The sequence below is a fragment of the Felis catus genome, chromosome D3, assembly GCF_018350175.1.
Source record: "Felis catus isolate Fca126 chromosome D3, F.catus_Fca126_mat1.0, whole genome shotgun sequence".
NCBI lineage: Eukaryota > Metazoa > Chordata > Mammalia > Carnivora > Felidae > Felis > Felis catus.
This window is the reverse complement of record NC_058379.1, coordinates 8,538,254-8,558,527: the sequence shown is the minus strand read 5'-3', so window position 1 is coordinate 8,558,527 and position 20,274 is coordinate 8,538,254. Positions and strand designations below refer to the sequence as shown.

Below are 20,274 nucleotides of genomic sequence, written 5' to 3'. Positions count from 1 at the left end.
CGACTGAGTCCTTCTGGTTTAGGCTGGCTTAGCTGTGGCTGGACGTTTTGGATGGCTTCACTTTCAGGTCTAGGGCCTCAGTAGACAACAGGCATGGCAGGGGCCTGCGGGGCCAGCGGAGGCCTCTCACCACATGGTCCCTCATCCTCCATAAGTCTATACTGTGCTGCATTTATTCTCATGCTGAGGAAAAGTTCCTACTTTAACAGGGGAAACTGCCAGGCCTCTTAAGGCCTAGGCTTGGAACTCACAGAATATCACTTCTATTGCATCTAATTGATAAAGCCCAAGGCAAGCCATGATTCCAGCTGGGGAATCAGACTCCAGCTTTTGAAGAGGGGGGTGTTGCAAATAATTTGTGAGATCTTTTTTTTTTTTTGGTAATCTACTACACAAGAACAATTTTAGGAGCTGGGGATTAGCAAAGAACAAATCAGACAAAATCTCTATCTTCATAGTGTTTACATGCTAGGGAGAGGAGACAGACAATAAGAAAATAAATAAGTAAATAATTAATATGTCACAGGGTGATACAGACCACAGAAAAGCAAAGCAGGAAAGACACTAGGGAATGCCAGTGGTGGTAGGTAGCAATTGCAAATAGAGAGGTCAGGAAAGACCTCATGGAAATGACACCATCTGAGTGAAGACTTGGAGAAAATGAAACAGCAAGTTACATGCTACCTGGGAGAAGGAGCTTACTGGGCAGAGGGCTTCCAACCCATGTAGGACCTCACTGGCCATTGAAAGATCATTGGCTAATACCCTGTGTAAAATGGGGAAGGTGGTTTTGGGTTTTGTTTTTTTTTTTTTTGAGAGAGAGAGTTTTGAGCGCTAGAGTAACATAAGCTGACCTATTTCATCTTTGCTTTCGTCCATAAATTTTAGATGTACTACAAAGAGCATGGCATTGTGAAGGATCACTGTGATTTCCATTTGGGGAAGACACAAATCTAAAAAGTTGGCATAGCTTACCTATTTTAAAAAATATTTTCAAGTTACTTTTGGAGGGACACGTAATAGATAGATGCTGACGGTAGAAAGTTCAAAAGATACCAGAGAGACAGTGAAAAGTAAGTCATCCTCCACTCCTGACTCCTGCCAGCCCTGTATCCTCCACAGAGGCAACTACCGTTACCGGTTTCGCAGGTACTGTTCACAAACAGCCCCGGCACACACAGCACAAGCATACCTCTAAATATTTCTCTCAAGCAAATACTGGCATTGCCAAAGATGTCCAGGCTGAGAAATGTCTAATCTGTCATTCCTGATGCTCCTGTTCTTGCCATCGGCTTCCTTCACCTTTTACCTTATGAACAGGTGCTAAACACTTTCAACCTGTGCCTTTGATCACACTGCTCCCTCATCACAGAATGCCTTCCCATTTCTGCCTGCTGGAAACTTACCCAGATGTGATGCCACTAACCAGAAAGCCTTTCCTCTTCAGCTTTCTCTCCTTCGAGTCTCTGGCTCAAAGAACATCCACTGTCCCTTGTTCGAGTAATTTGGCTTGATGTACCTGTTCGCTGTGGTTTTTCTAGTTTCTAGTTTAATAACAATAACAATCTCCCTTGGTAGCATGCAAATGGCATAAACGTTTAGAAGTCCTGTTTCCCCCCTGGGTCATTTGTAGGCTTTATCTTATGCTGCACAAAGCACTGGACTGTAATGAGACAAGGGATTTTTCATCAGAATTGACTTCTGGGCCACCTGGGTGGCTCAGTGGGTTAAGCGTCAGACTCTGGATTTCGGTTCAGGTCATGACCACATGGTTCATGAATTTGAGCCCTGCATTGGACTGACGGTGCAAAGCCTGCTTGGGATTCTCTCTCTCTCCCTCTCTCTGCCCCTCCCCGACTTGTGCTCTCTCTCACTATAAGTAAACCTTAAAAAAAAAAAAAAAAAAAAAAAAAAAAAAAAAGAGGAACTGACTGCATTCTTTGATAAAATAGTACTATTAACAACAACAACAACAACAACAACAGCTGAATTAACGCAAATGCTTAGTAATGTATTTGGCCTAAATTCTGGCATAAGCTCGCTATCTTCTCACAGAACAGTAACAACAACTTAGGGCCCAGGAGCCAGTCGATGGACCATGCTGAGTAGTGGGTGTCTCATACCATCTGCTCCTGCCATGGGATTCCTGGCGCTATGAAAGAATTCTACCAGCCACTTCATAAGCTCTATTTCAAACTTCCCTCAATGGGTCCAGAGAACTCTTTCAAACCTGAAGGGGTACAGCTAAGGACGAACCATTAGTTTGGAGATGTTACATTTGTAGAGTTTAGAATTTTAGGGGCTAGTGATACTTCAAAAATCTTGTAAGTTATTCAAATATTCCTCAATCCCTGTAAGTTCACCATTGAGTTTAAAATCATTAGCACATCTGTAGAATGCCCAAAACTTGAAAACTTGAAGGAGTCCAACCTTCTTGACATCACTTCATTAATATATGCGTATGATTCAAAGTCTCATTTTCATTCAGTATCCCAGTGCACTCCTCTTATGGAAGCTCCCCTCTGTTGGGAGTCCTGTCCCCTTGAGCCAGGACAGAACATATTAGCAGGTGGTTCATATCCGAGTGTGTTCTTCAGGAACTCATGGACTCATTTTTAGAAACTCTAGGGCCAGTGCAAAAGAAAAGTATGGAGAATTGGTAGAATTATTAATGACATAAATATTTCAGCTAAATCTTGCTTCTCAGTGGTATAAATCCTTTTTTATCTATTTGCAGATGCTAAATAATTCAAGAAATCACTGTTACAGAAACTTTTCATGGTTAGATTTAGAGAAGTCAGTCCTTTTTAGTAGCTCAGTTTTTTTTCAAGTGTTTTCTATCAGTGAAGAGAGCCAGATTTACATCACTATCCTTAATTTCTTACCAAATCCCAAATATGTATTTCTAGCAGCTTGTTGGCTATCCCTGCCCAGGTGATTTTTCTCAACTAAATTTGAACGTTTCTCCACCAGATTATAAATATAAAGTTGCAAGCTTTATTTTCTGGGTACACACAGTTTGGGGAAGTATAACTACTTACCTAATTAAGTAGCAGCATCTATCTCCTATGTTCCCCTTCCTTCCTGAGCTGTCCCTTCCCCATTTTGCAGCTGCCATGAGGTTTGGGTGGGATTGACTCTGCTTCCAGCACCATTGATGGGCCCTCATTGGTAGAAATTAATTGGTATAATTTTATCCCCCCCTACAATTAAATTTGGACCAGGTATGATGCTTAAAGAGTGAATTTCCTAGCCACGAAGATTAGTTTAGGTTGGTCCAATCAGAGCAAAGGCAAGAACTTTTGTTTAATGGATACATGAGGTAAGGCTCTCGCTCCCACTGGATGTGAAAGAGGAAGCATCTAGCCTCAGCTGCTGCTGCAAGCCACCTTATTATTGAAAGTTTATCAGAGAAACTAGCCTTAGGATAAGTCACGTGGAGGAAAGGAGAGCTGAGTGAATTTTAAAAAGAAAAAGGAGAGGAAGGGGCACCTGGGTGGCTCAGTCAGTTGAGCGTCTGACTTCAGCTCAGGTTGTGATCTCACACTCCATGAGTTCGAGCCTTGTGTCGGGCTCTGTGCTGACAGCTCAGAGCCTGGAACCTGCTTCGGACTCTGTGTCTCCCCCTCTTTCTGCCCCTCCCCTACTCATGCTCTGTCTCCCTCTGTCTCAAAAATAAATAAAAACATTTTAAAAAATTAAAAAAAAAAGAAAAAGGAGAGGGGCACCTGGGTGGCTCAGTCAGTTGAGTGTCTGACTTCAGCTCAGGCCATAATCTCGTGGGTCGTGAGTTCAAACCCCACACAGGGCTTGCCGCTGTCAGCGGAGAGCCTGCTTCGGATCCTCTGTCTCCCTCTCTCTCTGACCACCCCCACTCATGCTCTGTCTCTCAAAAAATAAAATAAAAAGGAGAAGGAAAAGAAGGAGCAGCTGCTGCAGCCTGAACCAAACCCACACCTGTGACCCAATTTTGACCTTTTCATTTCCATGAGCCAATATTTCTCCTTATTGTTAAAGTTAGTTTGAGTTAGATTTTCTGTGGTTTTTTTTTTCCTGTTACTTGCAACTTAAAGCATCCCAACTCATATAGCTTTCCTACAAAAGCTACTGAAAATCAACCAATTGGAGTGCCTGGGTGGCTCAGTCAGTTAAGTGTCAACCCTTGATTTCAGCCCAGGTCATGATCTCACGGTTCGTGAGTTTGAGCCCTACGTTGGATTCCACGCTTTAATGCAGAGCCTGCTTGGGATTCTCTCTCTCTGCCCCTCCCTTGCTCGTGCTTTCTCTCTCTCAAAATAAATGAATAAACTTTAAAAAAAACAACCAATCACAAGGATGTATTAGACAGTAATCTAATCAATCTGCTTGAGAGATTCTTAAGAAACTGAAAAGTTGGTTGTTTAAAATCTAGCTGGAAATAAGGGTTGAGGGTAATTGTAATGACAGCAGTCATTGACTCTCTAGTACTTCCTCCATGTCAGACACCACGCTGTGTGCTTCACACAAGTGATCTCGCTTTACATTCACAACAACCTCCAAACGTGAGGGTAAGAGTATCCCCATTTTACAGAAAAGAAAATGAAAGTTCAGAGAGCTGATAAGAGAAACACTCTCCAAAGGCCAGATATGCAAAGGGAGCCCTGTTAGATTTCTAAGTTAACATGACTGTTCATAAATCTTGTTCAAACCAAAAGGCTGATTAATGGCCTGCCATGCACACGTTGTACATCTGCTTTGAGAATGACTAGCCTAATGAAAATCACATTGTCAATGCTCCTGCTCCTGCATTCCTCGTGATTCCTGCCTATATGCTAATCTATCATCTTTCGAGCTTTTACAAAATGTAGAAACGTATATAACCCTGTAAGAACTGCTCATTCTCTAGAGCACTTTCTCCCCCATGAAGAGTGTGTTTCCCAGGCAGCTGTCCTAACTTGGGCTCGAATAAACTCTTTCTTACTTTCAGAGATTCTAAAAGCTTTGTTCAATTTGTGTTGACAAAGCTTATGCACTTTCACAAAGCTGATAAGAAGCATAGAAGGGGCGCCTGGGTGGTTCCGTCGATTAAGTGTCTGACATTGACTCAAGTCATGATCTCACGGTTCCTGGGTTCGGGCCCCGCGTCAGGCTCTGTGCTAACAGCACAGATTCTGTGTCTCCCTCTCTCTCTGCCCCTCCCCCACATGTGCTCTGTCTGTCTCTCTCTCTCTCTCTCTCTCTCTCTCTCTCGAAAGTAAATAAACATTAAAAAAAAAAAAGAAGATGGGGTGCCTGGGTGGCTCAGTCGGTTAAGCGTCCGACTTCGGCTCAGGTCATGATCTCACGGTCCGTGAGTTTGACCCGTGCGTCGGGCTCTGTGCTGACGGCTGAGAGCCTGGAGCCTGTTCTGGATTCTGTGTCTCCCTCTCTCTCTGACCCTCCCCTGTTCATGCTCTGTCTCTCTGTCTCAAAAACAAATAAACGTTAAAAAAAATAAAAACAAAAAAGAAGCAGCAGCAGCAGCAGCAGCAGCACAGAAGAATCCATACCCAAGTCTGTGATGCCAAGGCCTGCTGTGCTTTTAATCATGCTCTTTACGTGATTCTGCTATTACATGAACTAAAGTTCAAAGAAGGGGGAAATCATGTTAAATCATTGATATTTTGCAGGGGGAAAATTAAAGATTATAATACAAATATGAGGTGAAATTTAAGTAAGACATATAAGATAATTGTAACACTACAATAACCTTCCAGAAGACCATTCCGTTACAAAAAAAGATGTGGACTAATATCACAAGCATGAGCTTTTTTTTTTTTTTCTGATGTTTATTTATTTTGATAGAGACAGAGACAGAGTGTGAGTGGGATAGGGGCAGAGAGAGAGGGAGACACAGAATCTGAAACAGGCTTCAGGCTCTGAGCTGTCCACACGGAGCCCGATGTGGGGCTCAAACCCATGAACTGTGAAATCATGACCTGAGCCAAAGTCGAACGCTTAACCAACTGAGCCACCCAAGCGCCCAGCACGAGCTTTTTTAAAGCATACAATTCTACATGCTAATGTCAAATAAAATAGCAGCAATCATAATAAATACAACAAGCTAACAGAATGTGCCAATGTTCTTTTAAACACTTTAGAACTATAACTTCCTCTAACTCATCAAATCCTTCCCTAAAACCCAAGGAAGCTGGTACTAACACGACCCTATTTTACACTGGGGGGGAAATGAGGCAAACAGATGGAAAATAATTTGCTGAAAGTATCAGCAAAGAAAGGGCAGAGCAGGATTCCACCCTAGACCTTATGGCCTCCAGAGTCCATGCTCTTAACCACCGTGCTATACATACTTAAGCATGTAAATATCCCGTGGGTACGTTTGAATATCTACCACGCAAGGCTGGGAGGCAGGAAATCTGTTTTACAGCTTCGTGTAACAGAGAGAACGTATAAAAGTTTTGGCTCCTATTACTGTGACTTACTAATTTTGTGACTGTGGGCCAGTTACCATGCTTCCTTCAGCCCCAGATATAATACTATGTGCCTCTTGGAGGACTTTCAATACAGGTAGGCATTATTCTTTTCTGTTCTTACCAAAGAACGCTGTTACCAAGGCACTCTTAACAGAATATCATCAAGCAGCCAGTTAATTTTAGAATCACCAGTTGTTTGAATTCAAAAAGACATTTAAAAAAATTTTTGGTTTGTATACAGGCCAAGCTTGTGCCACTGATAAGTCAAAAGAGGAAAAACTGAATACAAATCATTTCATCATACTTCTACAGAGACAAGATAATACTTTCCAAGTATTTACAATGGCCCTACAACAAAACCACATAAATTCTAAGCAGTAATGCAATGAGAAGTCTTGACATGCACTTTCAATATTCTAAACATGAAAAATATTAACAAAAAACACATGATACTTTAGCTTTAATTATACCTACCATGTCTGCAGAAGAATTCAATAACCACTTTACATTTATCAGATCTGGTGAATATTTTGCACTTCTCTACATTTCTTTCGAGGGAATTCAGGCATCTAAAGATGGGCAGAATTGACTGTAACACAAATACGTTATAGAACATGGTTTGGTGTTTGGTTGTTTGATTAGTTTAAAAGAACTAACAAGAGTATGTATATTTATAAATGAATAGATTTGTTCCCCACACCCTTTAAGCCATATATTAAATGCAAGGTAGATGTTATATCATATATAATAAATATTCCTGCAATACAAGAGAAAAACAGGGCCACTTATATTTACCTTCATTCCCAATTTGCAATTTAAGTTTGATGAAGTCGAATCATTATCATTCATTTTCACTGAGGTTGACCATTGATAATGTTGAAAAAACACAGGAGAGAAGAGAACACATCCGTATGCTGACCGACAAGAATTCACAGATCTTAAAGCAAGCTGGAAAAATAATAGTTATTAAGGGAAAAAATCAACGTTCTTTAAAGGATTCATTCAAAAAATTCTATTATGTGTAACACTGCAATTAAATATAGGATGTTAACTGCATTCTATGGACTACATTTTACATATGAATTATTATAGATATTAAATAGGTTGCATTATCCACTATGCATTGAATTTGCATACCTACACACACAGGTACACATCTATATTGAACACGTATAGGTATTAAGTCTAATATCTTGCATGTTGAAAATGTAAAGTTGTAAACACCTTTTAACTTTAATGCTCAAAGTGGCAGAAAGCAACGTAAAAGGGGGTAAAAAGATTGCAGCAAAATGGCAATCTCTTGTCCTGTCTAAAGGGAGAAACCATCCATCAGCGCCAGCCAACTATTTCCGCTTGGGAATCCTGGCCCCAAACTGTCAGATATTAAGTTTTCAAGAGAAGCAGAAAACTCCGATCTTTATGTGGACTCCCAATTTTTTAAGTTTAGAAAATTATTTCTTTTTTTTTTTTTTAAACACAGTGCAGTCCCACAAAACACTTCTGCAAGCAATATCTAGCTTCTCAACCACCAGTTTGCAATTTCTGGTTTAAATCTCTTATGGTTCTCTGCATGCTTTTTAAGTTTAATATGCTCTAAATGTATTCAGATATGGAAAATAAAGATGAACAATGAAACGGATAATTACAATTTCTGGATTTCATAGTAAACATTCAATCTGGACTGGGATCTGTAAACAACTTCTTTTGCCTTAATAGATGGTCTATTGGTCACTTTTCTTACTTACACCTTTTTCAGATGGGTCTAACCACAGCTCGTCACTGACTCGTGATAGAGCTTGGATTGCTTTCCCAAATACTACGGAGCAAAAGAAAGGTATGGTTTACATTTTTTCTCTCAAACAATAACAGCAAATTGTAGGACTACTTCAGCATTCACAGGACTCAAGATAAATTCATAAAGAACAGTCTTTTATAGACTAATGCTACAAATTGCTTTAAATACAGAATAATACTCTTGACAAAATGCTAGACACATAGTAAGAGATCAATAAATTTACAAAATGTGCAAAATGATAAAATGCAGTAACATTCTTCCTTTCTGTACTTTAGCAAGCCAATTTCCATACTAATGTATTTTTAGACTTGGTTTACCACCCCCCACCCCTGCCCAAAAAAAAGAACTGTGAAAATAGAGCATGGAGAGGTTGAAGGGATTCAATAACTTCACAGGTGGCAAGGTCAAAACAAGTCACATGAAAGAAATTAGAGGCATTTAAGATGCATCTTTGAAATTTGAAGGTAGCACGCAAAATGCCAGATCTCAGATCTCACCAAACACACTCAGATGCCCTGTAACAGAGGCCAGGATGAATGACATATTGGTCTAATCTGGTATGACACAGTTCATATTCTTATGAATTATGAATAAGTACAAAATGTGACAAATGGATATGGAATACTATGCTGCAATAAAAATGGATGGCCACAGCAATCCATGGAACAGTAGAAAAAAGAAAAATTAATTCCAGAACATAAAATCAGGTTACAATATTAAGAATCAAGGGTATGTGAATTGGGTGTGCCAGTGTCAAACTGAGATGGGACGCCCAATGGTGGGGGGGGGGGAGGGGAAAGAGGCATTTCTCCCTTTTACCACTTCACATTCAACACTTTTTCCTAGAGCTGCCTGTTGCAGACCCTTCATTCCTCCAATGACTAGGTTTTGAGCACCCACTATGTTTGGGGTACAACCCAAGGCAATGGGAGTAGAGCAGTGAACAGGACAGGAACGGTTCTGCCCTCACCATACGTACAGTCCAGGAGAAAAAGCAAAAACAATCATACAAATTGCTTATCGAGAAGTGAGCTATATACTGCAAGAGAACTTCCTAGAACTCTGAGAACATGGAACAGCTGAGAGCCTGTGCTTCCCTTTCCTGTTCATTACTACTATTCCATATTTGTCCTCAACACAGAGCAAGCCAGCCACCACACAAGATGCCTTTCTAGGATCACTTCACACCTTACAAAATGTAGGAAACCACTGTTTTCCTAAATAGAAACTTTAGGAAGTTTCTGAAAAACCTTGTTTAAGTACTATTTGTAACATGTAATAGTTCCTATACATTCCCATCTATTATTGAGCTCTTTACATGCATCTCCATTTCATTGCTACAAGGCCTATAACGAAAACGTTACTATTCTCATTCTACAGATGAAGAAACTGAGCAGCCCCCCCCCCGCCCCCGCCAAGTGGTTCAGTGGCTTGTTCCAGGTCACACGTCAAAAAATAGCATTTGGAATAAAAAACAGGTTGATGCTTTTCTCGTGGCACTAAAACACTTCAAGGGTCTAAACATTATTTTTTCTCGCAACTCCACCCAGCACTGTCCTCATCAGCGCTCCCAATCTCTGTTCCAATGTGCAACTTCATTTCAAGGACACCCAAGAAGATAAACACTACGCATAAATAAAAGCAGATGGGCTCTCTTTCTTCCCTCAAAAGCTACTAGAAGCTTGGGTGGGCGGCGGCTGTTTGTGGCCAGGCCTTGTGTCGCCAGTCATTGAGCATAAGAGCAAAGGAGAAGACCCTGAGGCTGAACCTGAGGCTTTCTCTTTTCTTATTCTTTTACTTTTTTTTTTTTTTTTTTTTTTGGTTTTCCTTTTTCTACAAAGGCAGGCAAAAAAAGTCGCTCCACCTTTCACCTGACTGCCGCTCATCCCGCACTTCAGCATGGCCGCAGCCCTACCAAGCAGGGCCCCGAGGCGCGCCTCAGCTCGACGGCCCCAGGTGCCCGGATGTCGGCCGCACCCTCCGAAGCTTCGAGATCTTACTCTCCCGCCACCCTCCCTTTCCCAAAGGGCAGCTAAGTTTGACGTCGCGGAAGGGCCTGTACGGGCCTCCGTAGGCCGTCTCCCGTCGACCTCCTCTGTCATTGGTTGAGAGCGAGGTGGGCGGGTCGCCCCGGAGCCCGAGGAAGAAGGCGGCGGCGGCGGTGGTGACTGAGCGCAGCCCTGTGACAGGATGGTGAGGAGTGCAGATGCGGCGGCCGAGGCCTAGCTCTCGGCCGCGGTGCTGCATCGTTGGGAGACGTTGGGAGTCTCTGAGCGAGGGCATGGGCGATCTCGGGGGCGTGGCGGGCGCAGCCCAGGTCCGGGCCTGGAGAAGGCCCAGGGGGAGGGCAGGGGAGGATCGGGGGCAGCCACCGCTGGGTGCGGCCGGCTCGCACCCCCGCCCCAGGGACCAGAGGACGTCCGAGGGGAAGAGGGCCCCCCTCAGCGACTCGTGCTGTCACGAGACCCGCGCGCCCGAGCCGGGAAAGACCTTTGGGCCTGGTCCTCTAGCTCCTGAGAAAAGGGGCATGGTCCCCTCCGTTTCCAGACGTTTCCCTACTCCTTTTCCTTAAAAGGCACCTCCCGCTGGTGAGGGTCTACCAGTTGCCTGCCGCTTGCGTGGAAAGCTGGCTTCTCGGATGCAAAATGGGAACTAGAGCAGAATCCCCTATCCATTTTAGTTTGCCGTCCGAGGAAAGGGAATACAAACTATCCCCTTAGCCCCTGCAATTTAGTGCAGCTGCCATTGAAAATTGGTAGTGAGTCCTCAAAGGACTGGATGTGGCTCTTAGAATGGCTGGAACCGTTGTTTCCTTAATGGTTTATGAGCTCCTCGAAATTGGAAACATTTGTGAATGTGTGTACATTTTTTCCGGGTAAGGAGCCAGCGTGGGTGCCGGGGCGGGGGGTAGTTTTGTGGAGCTTTTACCTCGTCAGACTCATCAGACTGCCCTGCCCGCTTCAAGGCCAAACCCCACCCGCTGGCCTCCAGTAGGTGTCCGCCCCTACGACCGTCTTATATAAAAACTCGGGAGCTGCTACTGGAGAGGACTCCGAGCTGCGATCAGATTTTCAAAGGTGTCCTTCACTCCCTGAAAAGTTAACCTGTTCAGAAGGAGCTCTGATTATCTTGGTGTTTGTGTTGGTGAGGGTACCTGTAAAGGGACTTCTATTTCTGATGGGCATCCATTGCACGTTTTAAGATTCCCACGATTGTGTGACAAGCATAGCCCTGGAGGTGGTTGTAGACGCGACAGCCAAAGATTTGTGGTCTGTGCATCTTTGTAGACGTGAAAGGTTTTTAACCCCGTTGATTTTTGCTTCTAAGCAGACTCCTGTTTGGAGTGATCGGTTTACAATAATTTTGAGGCAGTTATTCCTGAGAGAAGATGACATATGATTCCATACTCATGTTCCTGAAGGGTTTTTTGAGAAATGAACGCTTTAAAAAAAAAGTTTTTTTTTTAACGTTTATTTATTTTTGAGACAGAGAGAGACAGAGCATGAACAGGGGAGGGGCAGAGAAAGAGGGAGACACAGAATCTGAAACAGGCTCCAGGCTCTGAGCTGTCAGCACAGAGCCCAACACAGGACTCGAACCCACAGACTGTGAGATCGTGACCTGAGCCGAAGTCGGACGCTCAACCGACTGAGCCACCCAGGCGCCCCGAGAAATGAACACTTTTTAAGGGGAGTTACACTGGAACATTACTTGTCACGTGAGATAGAACTGGGCAGAATTTAGCATTAGCGGACTCTTTCATGATTAAAAACTTTTTATTTGGCAAAGGAGACTAGAAAGATTCAACACCTGGTATACAGGGTCTGTGGGCAGCAAATTCAGGTGTGGAGAAGGTCCAGTTGTAGCTGGAGGAATGTGTTTGGTTTTGTATCATCTTTCGTCGGTGGCTTCATCACTTGATAATGTATTCATAGTGCTGTGTTAGATCTTCTGTACAAAATAATGATCTAGCTGCAGCATAAATTTTCCAACTATACTAGAATTTTGAGCATAAGAGACTTAAAATCAGTATACTTGAGGAATTAGTCCTTACGCATCCAGAAAATGTTAGCTTTCATTTACATCGTTACTGGTGAACTTTCCAAATTGTTTTACAAAATTTGAAACAGAACAGGAAACAAAAGAGATTGGAATCATGGTAGAGAAGAGGAGGAGAAGTAGAAAAAATCGACAAGGCAAATTTCTTTTACAGTGCGTTTGTGTGTGTGTGTGTGTCCGTGTGTGTGTGTCATGTTTAAAAATACAGCAAATGGTTCTTTTGGTATTGTTTTGAGCAAAGCCAATTTTTAACATTTTCTTTCATAACACTCAGAAATCATTAACAAGTGTTTGCATATTCATTTGATACGAGTTTTTGTTGCTCTGTTTTTGGTTTGTTTCTTTTCGTTGCTTTCTTTTAACATTGGTCATGTTTCACCCTTTTTTTTCATTCCCCTGTCTGCAATCAACTTCTTCATTCCACTAAGGCTGGGCACAGAGTAAGTTTCTTCTCTTAGCTCCTACTAACAATGGTGGTCGGGTGGCTGATGACTGGGATTTCACCCTTTTACAATCTATCAAATAGGAAATAACCAAATTCCTATGCTTTGATTGGGTTGGTTCTTTATTTAAATTTAACAAAGCTGCCATTTCTAGGATCTTTTGCTGTCTCAAAAGACTACAAACTTTGCCTAACCTGAACTGTCAAAAGTGTGGAATTTGGGCAAGGACGTTCCTCAGAGTATGACATTTGTTATGTGACACTATCTCCCCTATAACTTAGTCACCTATCTGAAATGAGAGTCTTACTAAGAATCTTTACTACTTTGAGATAATTTTTGTTTGATCATTCATATAGTTATATCTTTAGACTTAGGCATAATCCGTAATACGTGATAGAATTTAGGTCATCAGTCATTATAAAGTATCGTGTGTTACTAATATTCTTTCTAGCACATTCAGATTCAACAGCTGATTATCAGTCCCAAAGATTTTGAACCTGCTATATGTAGACGTATTCCCTTTTATGAGTAGTTGGAGGGTTTTTTTTTTTTTAATATAGACATCTATTTTCTACCTTTTTCTCAAATGCCAGCTTCCCACATTAACTATGTACTTCAATCCATATCTGAAGGGATCCCCCTCTAAAGATGAAGATTGTTCTGTCTCCAGGTACTTTTGCATTGATTACCAGTGAGGGTGGAAACTTCATAGTGGTCTTTAGTTTTACAATAAGATGTTTTATCCACTAAGATCTGGATTGAAACAATTAAGTCATTGAACAAATAACCAGCTGAAACCACACTTTAAAAAGAAGAAACTTATTTAACAATTTCTTTTAAAGTATGCTAATTGTGTAACCTCGTGTTACCTCAGTTACTCTGTGTCCTGATAACAGCTCCTTTCCTTTGTAATCATGTTGATATTTGTTGCAAGATGAATCAAGTTTGTTTTAGTAATAATTTTAGTTTGACACATTTTCATTTTTGATTAATTTCAGTTTACAAAGTCTATGGTGGCAAAACTATTTTCTGATTGTATCGTATTTATTTAATGTTTTCTTTGTTAATATTAAGGAATAGTCATGCCTTCTTTAAAAGCAGTTAAAGGGCATGTACATTTATGGATGGAATGTCTGTGTGGGAAAACATCCTGTTACAGAATGAGGGTGCTTATACTAATCAACATAAGAAATTGATTATTGTCCTTTGGGGGGCAGATATTACTTCAAAATGACCTTTTGACAATATTCCATTAAATGACTGAATCAAATAATGTTTATATTCAAATCTTGAATTTTCAAAATTAAAATTTTACAGGATTGAGGTTTTTTTTTACTCTTTTACACTTAAGTGCAAAATTTATTTTTGTCATCTGAGACTATGTTGCAACTCTAAACCACCTCCTGCTAAATTCATGACTTATTTAGTTGATCTCTTTTTTGTTTTGTTTTGTTTTGTTTTAATCTCTAATGCACATGAAAGACTGTGAAAATGTTATTTTAAATTTGGGAACCAAACTGAGGGTACATAGGCAATTTAATCTAGACAGTAGAAATATGACAGGATTTTTAATAAGGAAAGAAGATAACAGAGATCATAATTCAAAAGCACGTGTTTGTCCTATCGAAACTCTTTGAAGCATAGGCTGTTTTTATTCCTATATACTGTAGAACTAATTGTTTTAAGTAAAATATTATAAATTTTGGCTACTGCTCCTCCATATAGTTTAGTAAACAGTCTAGTAAACATAAATTACAGAATTAAGTTTTTTTTCTATCACTACATTTTTAGCAATTCTCTTTATTAATGTTCCTGGAACATTGGAATCAGTATATTAGGTTTTACATTATAGCTGGAGAACTAGGAATTACCGTATCACACCTCAAAAATGCCAAATCCCATAGGACCCAGTAGTGTATTTTTCATTTTGCAATTTTTTAAGTGTCATTTATAGGTCTCTAAATGAATTGCTTTAGAAAGCCCAATTTTATTCTTGGTAAATTGAATGATGACCTGTATTGTGAATGCACACCTATTTATGACCAAAATAAGGTTGATTAGAACAGAGTAGGTTACCATATGTGTGTTTGTTTAAATGGTCATGTTAAGAACTGTATGGATAACTTCTGCTCTTATGGGTTCTGGAATCTCTGCTTAATTTAATTTAAAAGGGGAGTTAAGAGAGAACATCTTGTTTTGACATCATGTTTGACATGATACCTTGTCTCACCTTGACACTTTAAAGTTGGTGTTGGTATTAGGAGACCTGCACATCCCACACCGGTGCAACAGTTTGCCGGCTAAATTCAAAAAACTGCTGGTGCCAGGAAAGATTCAGCACATTCTCTGTACTGGAAACCTTTGCACCAAAGAGAGTTATGACTATCTCAAGACTCTGGCCGGTGATGTTCATATTGTGAGAGGAGACTTCGATGAGGTGATGTATTTCTCTTTCCATTCACAACTATTTCTTTTTCTTAATTCTTACATATATAAGCTTTATTCTTTACACCTTAGTTTTTCAGTTGTGAAGGTCTTTTGTTGTTAATATCCCAAATGCAATTTTTTAAGCTTATTTATTTATTTTGAGCAAGGTGGAGGGGGGGTGGGGGGGGAGCGGCAGGGAGAGAATCCCAAGGAGGCTCCACACTCTGAACTGAGCCTGACGTTGGGTTCGATCCCATTACCGTAAGTAAGATCATGACCTGAGCGGAAATCAAGTCGTTGGATGCTCAACCAACTAAGCCATGCAGGTGCCCCCCAAATACCAATTTCCGACACATACTTGTTTCTTACTCTTTGCAAATCACTGATAGTAGATTACTCAATAGGCATATTAAATACTTGTTCTGACTAAATTGATATGGACTAAAAGTGATTGTGTTGCTATTTTTTGTAGTGATATCATTTAGTTTATAAAGTTTTTTTTTTTTTTTTAATGTTTATTATTTTTGAGAGAGAGTGCGAGCAGAGAAGGGGCAGAGAGAGAGAGAAGCAGGCTCCAGGCTCCTAGCTGTCAACACAGAACCCAATGAGGAGCTCGAACTCACAAACTGTGAGATCATGAAGTCAGATGCTTAACTGACTGAGACACCCAGGAGCCCTATAAAGTTTTTATTACTTCTCACCACCACCTCTACTACCCTGTTCCAAGCCACCATATCACTCTTAAATTCCAGCTTTCTCATTCTACCCTTCCTTCCTCCACAATTTGTTCTCTAAGTAGCAACCAGTGTGATCCTTTTTAGGCGAAGTAACATCACATCACCACTCTGCTGAAAACCCTGCTGTGGCTCCCTAACTCCAGGGTTGACAATAAAGGGGCATGAGGAAGTTTTGAGGACTTGATAGAACTGCTCTGGGTTTGATTGTGGCAGAGCTTACATGACTATATTTGTCAAAAACCCTTGAATTGTACACTAAAAAGGGTAAATTTACTGTATGTGAATTGTACCTCAATAAACCTGACTTTAAGGAAAAAAGTTAGAAGTTCTGGGATTCCAGCTTTGCCCATTAGTTAATAATGAGATTTTAGGCAAATTACATCCTCTTAGTTTCCTCTCACGTAAATGATTGGAATAGATGATTTTTAAGGCCCCTACTTATACTAACACTGTATGATTTAGCATGATAAATCTGATACTAGTGTAAAAAATTGCCTTTTATTTCTGGGAATATAAGCTTTTTCATAAATTAACTTAATTTGTACTGTTTAATGGGATTCCTTTATATCAAACTGAGTAAGTATAGTCTTTTTCTTTTTTTAGTGGATAAAAAAAAAAAAAAAGAGTTCAGGGATACCTGGGTGGTTCAGTCAGTTTAGCATCTGACTCTTGGGTTTCAGCTCAGGTCATGATCTTGTTGTTCATGAGTTTGAGCCCTGCATCAGGCTCTGCACTGACAGTGAGGAGCCTGTTTGGGATTCTCTCTGTCTCCCTCTGTCCCTCCTTTGCACACGTTCTCTCCCCCCTCTCTCAAAATAAATAACTTAAAAAAATAAAATAAATTAAAAAACAGATTTCGGGTAACTTTCCACCTGAGAGCAAAAGACAGGGAGATGAGAAGGAAGGCACAGACTTCTTGTCAATAATTAGAATATAGGTTTGGTTTGTTAAAAACATATTTGGGTTTCTGCTTGTGTTATGCTAAAGACAGTTTCAGTAGCAAGAATTAAAATTTTTTGCTTCTGATTGCTAAATTCACAGACCGTGGAGCCATACTACCAGGGTTTAGATCTTGGCTCAACCACTTATTACTAAGGTGTGACCTTAAGCAAGTTATTTTAACCTCTCTGTGCCTCAGTTTCCTCATCCATAAAATGGGGGTCATAACAGAAGCTACCTTTTAGGATTGTTTGTAAGTATTAAATAGGTTGATGTTTATAAAGCCCTTGGGATAGTGCCTGCTTCATACTAAGTACTGAATAAGTGCTAACTATCATTATTATTTGAAACCATCTATATAATTATTAAAGCCTTGGATATAATTTGAACACACCTAGCTTATAGGTCGTATGCCTAGAATTCTTAGGTAGAGGAAACTCACAAATTTGGGGGAGTAATTATTCTCCACAGCATGCCCCAAAGAACCTATATTCTACAAAAAAAAAAAAAAAAAACAAACACAAGAAAGGGATTGCATGATAAATTCCAGTTTACCTGGAATAAGTTATGTTTTGAGCATAGTTGTAGCCTTAGAGACTGAGAAATAATCAAGTATTTAACAAATGGGGGGTGCCTGGGTGGCTCAGTCGGTTAAGCATCTAACTTTGGCTCAGGTTATGATCTCACAGCTCATGAGTTTGAGCCCTGCATAGGGCTCTGTGCTGACAGCTCAGAGTCTGGAGCCTGCTTCGGATTCTGTGTCTCCCTCTCTGTCCCTCCCCTGGTTGTGCTCTCTCTCTCTCAGAAATAAACAAACATTTAAAAATATGTATTTAATAGGGGTGCCTGGGTGGCTCAGTTGGTTGGGTGTCTGACTTTGGCTCAGGTCATGATCTAGTGGTCCGTGAGTTCAAGCCCCGTATTGGGCTCTATGCTGACAGCTCAGAGCCTGGAGCCTGCTTTGGATTCTGTGTCTCCCTTTCTCTCTGACCGCTCCCTTCTCACACTCCCTTTCTCTCTCAAAAATAAACATTAAAATTTTTTTTTAAATACATATATATTTAATAAATGTATTGGTTGTGGAGCACTGTATCAAAACATCCATATGGGATTGAATGTTTAAGCAGGTTGTTTTTTAAACATAAGTATCTCTGAAATATATATATGTTTTCATGTCTGTTTCTTATCTTAGAATCTGAATTATCCAGAACAGAAAGTTGTGACTGTTGGGCAGTTCAAAATTGGTTTGATCCATGGGCATCAAGTTATTCCTTGGGGAGACATGGCCAGCTTAGCCCTGTTGCAGAGGCAGTTTGATGTGGACATTCTTATCTCGGGACACACACACAAATTTGAAGCATTTGAGCATGAAAATAAATTTTACATTAATCCAGGTTCTGCCACTGGAGCATATAATGCCTTGGAAACGTGAGTAGGAATTTGGGGATTTTTTTAAAGTTAATAATTGCATGTGTCGTGTTTCATAAAGGAGAAATGCAGCCATTTCAGTGACAGCCTTTTTGGCATTCTTATTTGGGTGATTATTCTTTTTAATACGTAACAACTCGAATTCTCCTTGAATCCAAATTGTCATTGTAAATTGAAATTTTTAGTGCGGTGCTTTTTAGTACAAAACACTGACATTATTTATATTTTCTTTCAGAAACATTATTCCTTCATTTGTGTTGATGGATATCCAGGCTTCTACAGTTGTCACTTATGTGTATCAGCTAATTGGAGATGATGTGAAAGTAGAACGAATTGAATACAAAAAATCTTAAAAGCCAGGCCTATCTTGCTGGGTTTTTTTTTTCATTCCCTGTTCAAATCAAGTAATTAAACATTTATGAGCCACAGAATTGTATCACTTTTATAATATTTTGCAGTAAAATATAATATCTTCTGTTAATACAGTGTTCCAAGCTTCTTATAAACTGTTAAGAATATATTCCGTTCCCATATATGATTTATATGAAAAAATGTCCACCACCCAGTAAATGGTCACGTGTTAAGAAAAATTTATCCTTGTAAATATCTTCAAAGTTGATATTTGGAACTTTATTACAAAAGTAGTGCATGAGGAAAAAGAATCTAGACTTTCTTGTATACATTTTTCTCTTCACTAATAAACAATTAACCTTTCATTTATACTTTCTTGGTAAACTTGTAATTTTTTAAAATCATAAAAGGGGTGACTGGCTGGTCAAGCATCCAACTCTTAATTTTGTCTTGGGTCATGATCTCACAGTTTGTGAGATCTGTGCTGACAAGGCAGAGCCTGTTTGGGATTCCTGCCCACCCCCCCCCCCACCTCTCCCCTGCACCTGTGTGTGTGCGCGCTCGCTCGCTCTCTCTCTCTCTCTCTCTCTCTCTCTCTCTCTCAAAATAAATAAACTTTAAAAAAAAGAAATAAAATAGGCTCCTGGGTGGCTCAGTCGGTTAAGCACCCAACTTTGGCTCAGATCATGATCTTGTGGTTCATGGGTTTGAGCCCCGCATTGGGCTCTCTGCTGTCCGTGTGGAACCCACTTCAGTTCCTCAGTCTCTCTCTTTCTGCCCCTTCCCTGCTCTCTCTCTCTCTCAAAAATAAATACACATTTTTTTTAAAGTTAAAAATTCTTGGGGTGCCTTGGGTGGCTCAGTCAGTTGAGCGTCCAACTTCAGCTCAGGTCATGATCTCACAGTCCATGGGTTCGAGCCCTGCATCGGGCTCTGTGCTGACAGCTCAGAGCCTGGAGCCTGCTTTGGATTCTGTGTCTCCCTCTCTCTCTGCCCCTCCCCCGCTCATGCTCTGTCTCTCTCTGTCAAAAATAAATAAAACATTAAAAAATAAAGTTAAAAATTATTTTAAATAAAAAATAAAAGGAAATTAAATGCACCTAGGCATTAAAGTGATGAGGTAGATGGAGTGACCTTTCAGGGTGCTCTCATTTCTTACAACATTCTGGGTCATAATGTTGGGCTCAGATTTGATTTTCCAAAGAATATACTATATTGACATATTAAATCAGCAATAATTCCTCAAACTGTTGCTTTAAATTGCCCTATTCCTATTTTTCAAGTTTTAACTGTGTTTATGTGTATGTGTGTATACGTATTTTTTTAAACAGTAATGTTTAGAAATTCCGGAAGCACACTAGAGTGAATACATAATGTAAAGAATCCTCTGATTAGTACAGTTACTCCCAACTCTAGCTTGAGAGGCCAAGGGTTTGTGTGGCAATTTTCATAAAATAGGGCAAATTGATATTTTTAAGTTGTTTTCAAGCAGCAAATATTTATTAAGCACCTTCTTTACAAATCAGGGTGCTATGTCTATCAAGTGCTGTTCTGTATCAGGATATTTCAGGGCTTTCCTTAGCCCAGTCAAAAAAATAATTTGTAGGGAATTCCAATGTTGCTGTTTTAGGACTTACTGTAAG

General features: G+C 40.3%; 2 protein-coding genes across 9 annotated transcripts in view; one reads left to right on the top strand and one right to left on the bottom strand.

Annotated features, from left to right (window-relative positions):
- RAD9B (RAD9 checkpoint clamp component B) overlaps window positions 1–10,264 on the bottom strand; it is a 32,448-nt gene extending 22,184 nt beyond the window's left edge. For 2 of the 7 annotated variants that reach the window (XM_045042260.1, XM_003994659.5), the window contains exons 1-4: window positions 10,112–10,264; window positions 8,198–8,268; window positions 7,248–7,400; window positions 6,927–7,041 (exon numbers count right to left, since the gene is read on the bottom strand). In XM_045042260.1, the coding sequence (XP_044898195.1) occupies window positions 6,927–7,041; window positions 7,248–7,400; window positions 8,198–8,268; window positions 10,112–10,148 (376 nt within the window). In that variant the 5' untranslated portion in view covers window positions 10,149–10,264. Of the gene's footprint in view, window positions 1–2,430; window positions 2,568–6,926; window positions 7,042–7,247; window positions 7,401–8,098; window positions 8,269–10,111 lie in introns of those variants that run through there. The other 5 variants (XM_019814516.3, XR_002147263.3, XM_006938460.4 and 2 more) reach the window with 5 other exon arrangements.
- Window positions 10,265–10,294: 30 nt separating this feature from the next.
- On the top strand, window positions 10,295–19,002 carry VPS29 (VPS29 retromer complex component). Of its 2 annotated transcripts, XM_003994658.5 has the most exons (5): window positions 10,297–10,440; window positions 12,735–12,746; window positions 14,995–15,186; window positions 18,045–18,280; window positions 18,516–19,002. In XM_003994658.5, exons 1-5 carry the CDS (start codon window positions 10,438–10,440, stop codon window positions 18,631–18,633), a joined length of 561 nt encoding a protein of 186 aa, XP_003994707.1. In that variant the 5' UTR covers window positions 10,297–10,437; the 3' UTR covers window positions 18,634–19,002. The 2 variants fall into 2 exon arrangements, with proteins under 2 accessions (XP_003994706.1, XP_003994707.1); XM_003994657.5 differs by lacking the exon at window positions 12,735–12,746 and having other exon boundaries at window positions 10,295–10,440.
- The last annotated feature ends 1,272 nt before the right edge of the window (window positions 19,003–20,274 follow it).

Excerpts from the sequence above, each read along its gene's own strand:
- VPS29 (XM_003994658.5), top strand. Across the intron at positions 15,187-18,044 it reads TGAGAGGAGACTTCGATGAG|AATCTGAATTATCCAGAACA; the intron begins GTGATGTATTTC and ends TTCTTATCTTAG. Across the intron at positions 18,281-18,515 it reads GCATATAATGCCTTGGAAAC|AAACATTATTCCTTCATTTG; the intron begins GTGAGTAGGAAT and ends ATTTTCTTTCAG.